Here is a 12,722-nt window from a genome sequence, read left to right as displayed (position 1 = left end):
AAAGAGAGCGCGCGAGCGGGGGTAAATGCTTAGGGAGAGGGAGAGGATCTCAAACAGACTCCCTGTTAAGCGTGAAGCCTGATGCAGGGCTTGATCTCATGACCCTGAGATCACGACCTGAGCCGAAATCAAGAGTTGGATGATCAACAAACTGAGCCACCCAGGTGCCCCTGTGCATCCATGCTTTTATGAATGTCAAGGGTGTTCTGTGTGACAAAGCATTTTGAGTGTTCACATGGTATCTCATCTACAGTCAAGAGATATACTCATAAACATATACTAGTAAATTCTAAGACTAATTCCTCTAGTTGGAGATTGTAAAATTTACCTACCAACCCTTCAAAATTACTTTTAAGACTAAACATGTACTTTTAAGGCAAAAAAGCAACCTCTTTCCCATTTGAGAACCAAGGGTCAAGAGATTTAAAAATGTTGATTTTTTTTTTTTTTTTTACTTTTACCTATTTTCAAGAACAGCAGAGGTAGAGGCATCCAGTTCTAATGTCTGCTGAAAGAGTTCTTTGTTCTCATCAATAAAGTGCCTCTGCATCTCAGACATCTGGGCCATGATCTTTTCTCTGCGCAGTCTGGCAATCTCAGCTTTTCTCTTCCTCTCAGCCTTGTCTTTGTCTCTTGAACTCTGAAAGTATGCTTCATTTAGTTAGACCATTAGATGCCAAACGCACATTTTTCCCCCAAAGCAGAACTACCCTGATTGTAAATACTAATTAAAAAACTGTTTTATAATGTCACTTATAAAACAAGAGAAAAGATTTTTTTGACTTGTTTTAAAAAAAAGAACAGGGAGCAAAAAAAATTTGCTACAACAAATAAAGATAAATAGTGGCACATTTTTTGGAATTCACATTTTTTGTGAGTAATATCAACTACCAACTTATTACAGATAAAATCAATTGTGTATAGTGAACTTGCTACAATCCTTCAGTAAGACCACACTTTGCTTCTCATACCTCTTCCATTATGGTTCCTTCAGTCTCTGCCACGGGACTGGTGGATGAGCTTTCTCTTATCTTCTTAATAGCATTAAAAGTCTATGACAGAAAGTATCAGTTATTTGGAAGCTATGAAATATTACAAAAATTTAAAGATAACAAACACTGAGTGTTTATCACAAAAACAGTGATGCCGGAAATTGTACCTTTAATATCCACCTAATCATATCTTTGTGTACATCTAGGTAGGGAGCGCTCTGTAGTGTTTCCAGCATAGCTAGTATACTAGGGGAGTTGTTTGGTGCTTCACCGGGTTCTAAGGCAGAAAAAAAATAAAAGGCACAATAACAAGAGCTAAGACTTCACAGTGCTTATTACTATGCACGAGAAGATAAGGCTGCTTATAACATCATCTGCCCATCATTATAGCTCTACTTATTAGAGATTTTCAATACTTCTTGAGAACGTGATGTATCTGTACTTAACAAACAAGTTAACAACTAGAATGCTTTAATCATTCAAAATGGACATCTTAACACCAAATGATTATTTTAACATAGCCTTTAGCTACTAAATGAAAACCCAGCTAAAAGATCTACCTGAGATTTTACCAAGTCTAAGAAATGAACTGGATTTATAGGGATGTGTGTGTAAAAATATATCTTGTTTTCCTTTTAAAGAAAACCTAGATTTAAAATAAAGTGCATTTTAGGGTGCATAGGTGGATCAGTTGGTTCAGAGTCTGCTTTTGGCTCAAGTCATAATCCCAGGGTTCTGGGATTGAGCCCTTTGTCAGGCTTCTTACTCGCCTGGCAGCTTACTTCTCCCTCTCCTCGCCACTTGTGCTTTCTCTCACTCTCTGTTGCTTTCTCTGCCTCTTTCTCTTAAATAAACAAACAAATAAATAAATAAAATCTTTACAAAAAATAAAAAAATACATTTCTTCCTATGTAAATTTATTTCTTCATTTGAGGAAAAAACATACAAGTTCAGAGTCTCGAGAGTACACATAATTTAATGTTTGCTAATTTAGTTCTATAGTCAGAAACGTCCAGTTATTGATTTTCTTGGTTTAAGTGCCATCATTTGGGCAAAATATTCTTAAGAGGGGAAGAGACTGAACAATGTGATCTTTAATATTCTTTCAGATGTAAAGATCTATGGCTATAGTTTAGGGATTTCGCTCTAAACAGTGTGCTTTAATTAAATAAAATGTTTAAAGAGAAATATTAGGAATGTCTAAAGAAAAAGGTTGTTTGTTGAAAGAAGGAAAGAGAGAGAGACAAAGAAAAAGAGAGAGAATCTGGGATTGTATAGTGATAAGTGGATGAAATCAGGCAGTTTTCTGTGTGGTTATCCTAAAGTAAAAGCACTGGAGATGAAGGGGGCAAAACATACAATGCTAATCCATAGAAAGAAATACTGAGAGAAAAGAGCAGGGAAAGGCTGGCACCTAAGAACATAGTCTTCAGTATGGAAAGGCAGTTTCCCCTCATCCTCCCATTTTTCTGGGTGAAGGCAAAAAGGGGGAAAATAGAGATCCAGCAGCAAACAAGACCATATTATCCATTATAATACCTCTACTGGGTCATATTACCCATTATACCGCCTGCTGTAACTCCTAGTATGCCAGCATAAATTCATAAGTATCTCAGCAAATGGCTAATTGCACGTCTGTCTGGGGCAGGGAAAGTTAAGATGAGCTGGGTTATTTTTTGTGCCAGAAAGCAAGGTGGTGCTCAAATACTAGTGGGCTTGGGTCAAAAGGGCAGTGAAGCCAACTGAACAGATTCCCAGTGACCAAAATTGGCAGTTCGAGCATCAAAAAGAATTTTTTTTTTTAAAGGAGACTTGATCATATGTGACTCAAAGACAGAGAATAAAAACCCGAGTAATATTAAAAAAATAAAGCATAACAATCCTAAGCAAATGAAAAAGATTCACAGTTGTCACCACTGAAGATAACTACTAAATCAACTGCTTATTCTGAAAATCAGTAGATTTAAAAAAAAAATTTATTTATTTGACAGAGAGAGAGACAGACAGACAGACAGCAAGAGAGGGAATATAAGGAGAGAGAAGCAGGCTCTCAGCTGAGCAGGGAGCCTGAAGCAGGGCTTGATCCCACGACCCTGGGATCATGACCTGAACCGAAGGCAGATGCTGAACGACTAAGCCACCCAGGCACCCTGGAAAAGCTTTTCTTCAGAGGTGAAATATGATGGCTAAAACAAATGGTTTAAAGAAGTGTGCAAATATTAAAGCAAATATAGCAAAATACTAACTACTGAATCTAGGTGGCAGGTGTATGGATAGGTGTATGGATGTTTGCTTTACCAATTCTTGCCTATATGTTTAAACTTTTTAATACTAAAAAGATAGGAAAAAATGTCTCCTGGCCTTCTAAAAAAGTCATGTTACTTTATATACAAAATGATAATCTAATCCACTACAGTTAATTTTCTTAACCGACTGAGCCACCCAGGTGCCCCCTATAGCTAATTCTCTTATTTTCATTATGTCTTTACAAGGTAACAGCGATTTAAAAGTGAAATCCTGATATCATACTTTGTGTTTTTAAAACGCATCCGAGAATTATTTAAATACGTGTGCCATATTGACTTCAAGCTAGTGACTCCTCATTAATGTTTTCAGTTTATGAATTAAAAGTATGTGTTTTTATGAAAATACATCAGGATCTCATATAGTACCTTTAACACAGATAAATACATATAATCTCAGAAATCTGGATTAAAATTTGTTTAGAATCTGTATGAGCAAATAAGAGGTTATATTACATATTAAAAATTTTTTCTTTCTAAGTATTTATTTGACAGGGAGAGACTGAGCGAGCATAGCTTGGGGAGTAGCAGGCAGAGGGAGAGGGACAAGCAGGCTTTCCATTAAATGGGAAGCCCGATGTGGGGCTCAATTCCAGGACTCTGGGATCATGACCTGAGCTGAAGGCAGCCACTTAACTGAGCCACCCAGGCACCCCTATATTACATATTTAAAATCACTAGTATCTTGAGTTAATTTAGTAAAAGGTGTATACGTACTTGATATCTTCTGAGTGAAGGTAAATGTTACAACATGCTCTTCTGTGACATTGTCTAAATGCTGTTTTTCTTCTTGTAGTGCCATTCCAATTAAATGTAACACCTCAAATAAAATGTTTTGTAAGTTTTAGTAAATCAAAAACCAAGTATATAGTAACAAAAACGAATTCACCATTGGAAAAAGATAAAGCAAACTACTAAAGACTAAGTGCAATAAAAACAATTTGAAGTACTAATTTTTTATTAAATTCAAACTCTAAATTTCATTTTCTAATAAAAAAATTCTCAGTAAGGAAACAAAAATGTCCACATCAGCTATGAAGAAAATTCAACCACATATTCTTAGGGATAAGTTCATACACATCCCTACACTACAGTCTTTAAAAAAAAAAAATCTTGTAAGAATCGGTGGCCAAATAATTAGAGCTGAAAGCATCTATCAGGTAATGATCTGGTCTATAATACTCTCTAGTTAAATTTCTCTAAGGACTAAAAATCTTAATAATCTCAGAAAGATACATACTTTCAATTTAATGCCACATAATTATTGAAGATGTTTACAGTTATTCCTTATATCTCACAAAAAATTCCTTACCAGATTTCTAAGAAAATATAAAATTATACCGATCTTATTTCCATTTTATTGCTCTTATCCTGCTCCCCAATTTTGGAAGGAGGTATCTGTGTGGTGTCTATGTTTCCCCACACAAAAAGCTACTGTGGATGTCAGAGAGTTGGATGAACTAGGTTAGTTTGAAGGACATGAAACAAAAGTACACAAAAGGTAAACGCTGTTCTTTTTTTCTCCATCATTTCCTACAACTCCTCTGCTCACATAATGATGGTCTCTAGTAGACCACAGCTCTGTTTTTACATTTTAAGTGTCTGTTTATAAATGGGAGGGGTGTGTAAGTATATACATATCTTAGCCAATGAGACACTTGAGCCTGCTGAGACAATGGAAAGAAAAATAGTTTTGGAGGATGACTCTGGAAGAATGTGTGCTTTCATTTGCATCCTGGCTTCACAGCTTTCAAGGTAACATGCCTTCAGGGAATCTGAGCCTAATTTCATCAACTTTAAAATGGGAAAAAAAAAAGCTTCCCTTTAGAGTTTTGAGAATTGCAAACATTGTATGAATGTAAAAGTACATACCACAGAATAAGGCACAGAACAGGCTAATTCTATTAACTGATTAATTATTATTATGTTACTAACTAGTTGAGTAACATGGACAAGTTACGTGAATCTCACTGAAACTAGACTTCCTCATCTATACAACGGAAAAAGTTGTATCTACCCAAATGGGTACTGTGTGAATTCAATGAAATAAACAGTAGAAGAATGACTCACATCAAGGCTACAAAATAAAATACAAACAAGGTTCTAGACGTGCCACTTATTAGCTACAGACCATATGTCTCTGAGTTTTAATTTCTTCAACTGTAAAATATAGATACTGATGAACCCACAGGGTTTTTGAGGGGATTAAATTTAAAAAAATGTTGAAGATAAGACATTATACAAATATCAGAGTACTGCATAAACAGAGACATATCATTAACTATCAATGAGAAGAAGACTGGCCAATAAGACCAAGGTAATCACAACCAACTGGTATAAAAAATATCTGCCAGACTACCATTTTCAATGTCAGACACAAAAGCAGTAATAATATTACTATACTTCAAATTTAAATATCACTACATTTAGTGCTTAGTTGTCTGTATCTCGATATTGACAAGAATACTTTGGCTTTTACTAAAAAAGCACTAAAATTTAAACAATAAATGTTTTTAAACCTACCCTTTGCAGCATGGACTCAGACCAGGCATATCCGTTATGTTCTACAGCCCATTGGAGGACTGTCCTCATGATGCACAACATCACATCTGACTGCAAAATGTTTACCAGACTTGCAAATAGAGGGCAGAATGGAGGCAAAACTGGAGGTGGAAGTGCTGAAAATAAGGTTATTATTGGTTTCTTTTGTAGAACACGCTTAAAAAAAAAAAAAAAGACCCTATCTTTAGATAGTCTTCACTCAAAGAATATTAATCCATCTTAAAGCTGTATTTTACCTTCTCAAGGTCAAATGCATAAAAACAGCTACATTAGTAGTAGCAGTACAAAGGGAAGTCTTTTCCATAGAAATATCCTAGGATCTGAGATAAAACCATTAACCCAGAGGTGACTCAGTATAGCCCATTTCTATATTTGCATATTTATGAGTCTTTTGAATGTTTACTCGGAAAGCATACATTTACATCTTCCACTTCACCGAGGATAATCATAGTCAATAGAAAACAGTATTTAACACACAGAAGAGACAAGAGATTTTTAGAAAGATTAAAAATACCTGTATCTTCCCTGTTCTGTCTTTTCAATTTCCGTTGCGCTTCCTCTGCCTAATAAAAAAGAAATTTGGACAGGGAATTAGTAATACACAACAACCTAATATCCAAAACATTAAGTTAATCTTTGTCATGTTATCTTCTGATATTTACTCTTAGTTTTATAGTGCTCTCCCCAGCCCCCAAATGACACATCTAAGTTATTTTTTTTCCCCTCACTACTCACCGCCACCAAGCCCCAAGGAGTTCTTTCTTATTTTAAAATGCAGGGGAAACATGTACAAATCAAACCAAAATATTATTTAGGCTTAAACTCTATGACATGCATCTAAAACTAAACAAAGCTTCATGTTTAAGTTTAATTAATGCCATTTATGAAAAAGTATTTTATTTGTTTATTTAAAGATTTATTTATTTATCTGACAGAGATCACAAGTAGGCAGAGAGGCAGGCAGAGAAAGAAGTGGGGCGGGGTGGGGAGGGGGCGCGGCAGGCAGGCTCCCCGCTGAGCAGAGAGCCCGATGCAGGACTCGATCTCAGGACCCTGGGATCATGACGTGAGCTGAAGGCAGAGGCTTTAACCCACTGAGCCACCCAGGCGCCCTGAAAAAGTATTTTAAAAGTAGACTGCTAGGGTGCCTGCGTGGCTCAGTCGGTTAAGTGTCAGACTCTGTGCTCTGTGGGGAGTCCGCCTGAGATTCTCTTCTTCACCCTTTCCCTGCTCGCTCCCATGTGTGTGTGCAGTCTACCGCTCTAATAATAAGCAAATCTTAAAAACAAAATAGACTGCTAAAAGACAAAATTTAGCCAAGAATCACAAGGAAAATTCCATAAAGTACTATGGAAAAGCAGAGTGTTAAGTAGTAGCAATTCTGAAATGAGCATAAAGTAGCTTAACTATTATACACATTGACAATGTGTCTTCAAAAGCCATTAAAATATAATTAAATATGTATGGTTTATGATATAATTATATAGATTTTATATATGTATGTAGTATACATGGCAGGAGGGAGGTGTTAGGTGGTGGTATTTTTAGGTAATCTCTACTTTCTTCACTATAGCTTTTTATACTTTTCAAATTTCCTACAATAAAAATGTATCCTTTTTTAATCTCTGAAAGACAGTAAAAGTTGTTTAGGAAAAACAAATCAAGTCAACAAACACACACAGCTCTTCCCCAGTACACTTTTCATTTTCCCATTTACCTTGGACTGCTCTGCCCTTGAAAAGTGATAGAAATACAAATTGAACTCTTTGGCACACTCTGGTTTCAGTTCATACATGCCTCGTCCTGTTAATCCAGGTTTTCTATGGAAAAAAAGTCCTTAAAATATTATTACTAAAGTCATACCCTAATTTATGAGACAGTCTTAGATAACATAATAAAAAAGCAGAGTTCCCATTTACTGCTGATGAACGTAAACTGGTACTATTTTCTGTGGGCTAATTTGGTAACCTATATCCAAAGCTCTACATGCATCATCCTATCGGACACATCCACTTTGAATTTATCCTAACTGGACAGGTGAATGTGATGGTGACATCACATTCATTATAGTGACAATTCAAAGTCTAACAACAGGAAATATATTATACACATTATGACACTGCCACACAGTTGAACATCACTAAAAGTGGTAATAATTTCTAAATTTTGACGTAAAAAGATGAGTCTGGTAAGTTCTACCAGGTGGAAAAAGTACGTGCAATTTTAAGGGTTAGGGAATTGTTTATATATATATTTTTCTGTGTTTTCTCTAAAAGCATGTACTGTATCTTTATAATCAACAAAGTCATCACAGGTGGGGTGGGAGCCAAGGACAAAGCAGGAGTGAGGAACTGCCTCAACCACCCTCAGGGAGATGGACTAATTACCGGGCAGCACCCTGGCCACCAGAGAGTGAAGGCAGTACTGAGAGGGCATTTCACAACTTAGGAGGCACATTCAGATGGAAACAAAGAAAGCAGTTTTAAGAAAACTCAATGCATTGACTTATGTCACCTGCTCAGTTTAATGTCAATTATCTGAAACTATCAGGAACACTGGTTCTGAACACAGTGAAGATTCTCGTAAACCAGTTTAGGTTGCTGAGTGCAGAGCTGGATCAGAAGAGTGAAATGACAGAAATCTAGTTCAGAACTAAGTATCTGAAAATGTCTGTCACTCTCTGAAAGGAACAATTTCATTCTCAGTTCCATCAAAGGAAACACTAAGAAAAATTAATTTATATTAAAACAATGGAACAGGAAAAAAACAGGAAGTAAACTCACTTGAAATGGGCAACTGCTTCAATTACGCTCTCCATGCCAGTCTCCTTGTTCTCCTAACAGTACGAGAAACAAGTAAGTGCGGTTCATGTTAACAGTATCTGCCAGCACTTTGAACATCGTGCTTTTCTCTCCTTAGGACTTACAGCAATCCTATGAAGCAGATATATTATTTTTCCCAAATTTTTTACAGATGAGGATTCCACAGTAAACATAATTTTTAATATATAACCAGGGAAACTTATTTTGTCACCTAACATTCATTCAGACTCATATAATTAAAAACAAGTCATTACCATATGGACTCTAGGCAACAGCTTTCAATAGGAATTAAGCTAAAAACACAAAGTACACATAGTATTTAAACAAAATTTATGTAAGATATTTATACTATTTTGTGAAAGTTACACTGATTCCTTATCTATTTTTAGTACAACAGCATTTCCTAAATCATATCCTATTTATAAAAAGATGTTAATACGAATTCTGATTAAAGAATTCTCTGGTCAAAGATGTTTGGTAAATATAGTTGCCATCATGTTGTACCAGATGGACTTTAAAATGCTGTTTAGCATATATTCCTCTTGGGGTGCCTGGGTGGCTCGGTTAAGTGTCTGACTATTGACTTTGGCTCAGGTCATGATCAGTGTCCTGGGATCGAGCCCTGTGTTGGGCTCTATGCAGGATATGGAGCTTGCTTGAGATTCTCTCTCTCCTTCTCCCTCTGCCTCTCCTCCCACCCCCAAATTATATTCTTCTTTATTCTAAAGTCTAAGTGAAACTGTAATTGCTTCCTCATCTAACAACTCAGGATTCATATCCTGTATAAAAAAGTAGGAGCAATTTTTATCCTGACCACATATTTAGTGATATTAAAAAATTATTAATTATTGCTCTTTCATCATGGCATAGGGATAGATAGGTTTTTCTAAAAGTCCTTTCAGACCAGTTTCTCAACCTTGGCACTGCTGATGTTTGCATCAGATAATTCGTTGTTGTGGGGGTCTGCCATATGCATTGCCGGATATTTAGCTGTACCCCTGGCCTCTGCTCACTGGCTGCCAGGAGCACCATACAGCCCTGCCCTGAGCAGTGACACTGCCAAATGCCTCCTGGAGGGCAAAACTATCCCTGGTTGAGAACCACTGTTTTAACATATATACAGTTCTATTTAGAGATGAAATGGTAAGCCTTGTATTCCAGTTTTTTAATTTGTGGGGGGGGGGCGTTTAGAACAACTCAGCAAAATAAAATTTTGGCTTATTGTTGTACAAAACTGTTTTACACATACATCAAACAGGCCAATCATCACCCACCCCCGGCCAGGAAACTTCGTAAAGAAAAAAAGGAAAAAAAAAAAAAAGAAATCTTCATCTTTGACCTTTTTAACCATCTCATATAAACCAACTACTTATATTACAGCTAAGCACATACAAAAAAAGTTACTGGCATGCTTGGAATAAGACTGGTTCTTTTGTTGCTGAGGTTTTTTTTTTTAAATAAGACCTTTTTTCTCTCCTTTGAAATGATAATTAACATAGTCACACACAAGTAAAGTCAGAAGCAGGACAGAAGATGCTTTTGAAGGCTGTCATCCAAGATCATTAAACATGGCTGAGCACTAGCAATATGCACATAAAATATAAAATATAATAAAAAATACAAATTTTCTTTAAAGTACTTTAAGAAAGAAAGTAGGTTCTTGGAAGTTTTGGTTCTTTTTTCCTCCCCTGTGGCAAATTCATTTTGTGGTTTTGGTTGGGTGGTGGAGACTGTGTATCATCTGCGGGTAAACTTTGTTTTTTTTAAGATTTTATTTATTTATTTGACAGAGACACAGCAAGAGAAGGAACACAAGCAGGGGTAGTGGAAGAGGGAGAAGCAGTCTTCCTGTTGAGCAGGGAGCCTGATGTAGGGCTCGATCCCAGTACCCTGGGATCATGACCTGAGCTAAAGGCAGATACTTAACGACTGAGCTACCCAAGTGTCCCTAAACCTAGTATTCTTAACAAAATAATCCAGTGGGCATGCAGGGATTAGTGGTTTGGGTATAGATAAAACAAGACTGGTTAAAACTGGTGATGGGTTTTGTTACACTATGTTTTCTATTTCTATAGATATTCAAAACTTCATAATATAAAGTTTAAAGGAAGTATTATTATGCAACAAATACAGGTTTAAATCCCAGAAGAATGAATATTAAAGTTGAAAGTTTGGATCTACGTTTCAAATTTGGGGAAGCATTTTGAAAACCCTCAAGGAAATAAGGATCTCTCCTAACTACAAGTACTGGGTATCTATCTGAAAAGCCCTGTGGCTGAAAAACAGGTGGCCAGGGAACTTGAGATCCTAGGTTGGTAAACAGTTACAATTAGCCCACTAATGCCCATGTGAACATTACTTTACATTCACTAAAATGAAAGAGATGGCTCCCTAAAGAGAGTTTTTGGATGCTTCAGAAGGAAAAAGCTCTGAAAAACGTTAGTATCCTCAACACAGAAGAATAGATATTTCTCACTTCCTTCTCCAATATATGTAGTTGTAAAGTATTATCTCCACCCATGGCAACTTTGTAGTAAGGACTCAATAATAAACGCTGTCTACTGGATAAATAAATTCAGTTTTCAAGATCAGGTTTACTTTTATTCAGCATCCTTACCTCTTCTAAGAATTCACTGTAAAAGATTCTACTCTTACGCTGCTGTCTATTCCCAGTCACTAGTATTCTTTTTTTTGTTTCCCCCCATACCAAAAAAAAAAAGAAAGAAAAAGCAAAAAAATTGAAGTAACCTCTACACCTAGTGTGGGGCTCAAACCTACAACTCTAAGATCAGAGATTCTCATGCTCTACTAACTGAGCCGGCCAAGTGCCCCTCTAATTACTTCTAATAAGAGTGACTGGGAGTTACAGTTGTCCTAGAATTGCAGTCTTTACCACTGTGGAAAAGGTATACAGAAGTAAATCTAAATATACTAGCCTGTCAGGAAAGGAAGAATTTCCATAATTTCTTTTGTAAGATGTAGGTACTTACATCTTCAGGTAAAGACTTCACCAATTCACTATGGGCCATAGGTTTGATGCTTAATTGATGGATAATCTCTCGCTTAATTTCATCTGTAGCATTTACCTGTCCGACTCCAGGACTAAATCTCTCTCCTGTTAGTGCAAAAGTACATATACACACATTTAACATAATCACAATACTTAAGCAGCATATACTTTTAATTGATGCAATACAATAATGTATTTTTCTTTCTGTGCAGTAGGAAAGTAATAATTGGTTTGGCAACAAGCTAGGGTGAGAGCAGCTCCTAACCATACTTCTGAGGCTCAGACACAACAGGTGAGTACAGGCTTTGGGAGGCACAGAGAAAACTCTGGATGCTATTTTGAAAGAATGGGATGAGAAGGCAGGAAGGGACTAGATGTAGTCAATAACTGGTAGAGCAGTAGTTGTAACCAGAGGACTAGGAAACTGCTTTCACGCCATCTGCCACAGGTAGCAGGGAGGGAGAGCCTTCCTCTGTCCTTCTATCTAGTGGCAAATAAGATCTCACCTTCTGAGACCTCTGTTAGTATCCCCCCCTGACAGAAGCCAGGGTGCTCTGTTGTATGGACTACAGAGTCTAAAATAGTAGAGGAGGTAGAGAAGGTAAAGAAATAGAACAGGAAAGATGGCAGTGACAGGTCTGAAAATACAGGCAATAAGAGAAGAAATCTGCATCTTTTAGCCACAGGTCGCTATTAACTTATTTATATCCTATCTAAAAGCCAAGATGACAGTTCTGCAACACAAAACCACAGAAAGAAACATGCCTAAGATATAAAGTAACAGTAAATAGCTCCTAAACATCTTATTTTTACTTGCTAAACTCTTCTGTCCTACTTTTTTCTCAACAAAGAGCCTTTCATATTATTCTGCTTCAGCACTTTTACTCTCTTCTTTCAAAGCACCGAGGTATTATCACTCTCAGTGCTACAGTAACTGGAAGGGAAAAAGAGACGGATGCTCTAATCTTCCCCTGAAACTGAAGAACTGCTCAAACAAAAGAACCGCAGCTTAGAAACTTGGAACTATTTCTTA

The 12,722-nt window shown here is 36.5% G+C and overlaps 1 protein-coding gene across 3 annotated transcripts in view; it reads right to left on the bottom strand.

The window, feature by feature from the left end:
* The window catches only part of UBR2 (ubiquitin protein ligase E3 component n-recognin 2), a 124,117-nt gene that overhangs the window by 28,902 nt on the left and 82,493 nt on the right, over positions 1 to 12,722 (bottom strand). For all 3 annotated transcript variants that reach the window (XM_080807224.1, XM_080807225.1, XM_080807223.1), the window contains exons 21-29: positions 11,670 to 11,794; positions 8,641 to 8,693; positions 7,575 to 7,677; positions 6,372 to 6,420; positions 5,819 to 5,973; positions 4,013 to 4,115; positions 1,160 to 1,269; positions 972 to 1,052; positions 462 to 640 (exon numbers count right to left, since the gene is read on the bottom strand). In XM_080807224.1, coding sequence (XP_080663350.1) covers positions 462 to 640; positions 972 to 1,052; positions 1,160 to 1,269; positions 4,013 to 4,115; positions 5,819 to 5,973; positions 6,372 to 6,420; positions 7,575 to 7,677; positions 8,641 to 8,693; positions 11,670 to 11,794 — 958 coding nt within the window. The remainder of the gene's footprint in view (positions 1 to 461; positions 641 to 971; positions 1,053 to 1,159; positions 1,270 to 4,012; positions 4,116 to 5,818; positions 5,974 to 6,371; positions 6,421 to 7,574; positions 7,678 to 8,640; positions 8,694 to 11,669; positions 11,795 to 12,722) is intronic.

Source organism: Martes martes (assembly GCF_963455335.1).
Source record: "Martes martes genome assembly, chromosome: 6".
Taxonomy (NCBI): domain Eukaryota; kingdom Metazoa; phylum Chordata; class Mammalia; order Carnivora; family Mustelidae; genus Martes; species Martes martes.
Note: the sequence above shows the minus strand (reverse complement) of the source record. Positions and strands in the feature narration are given on the sequence as shown.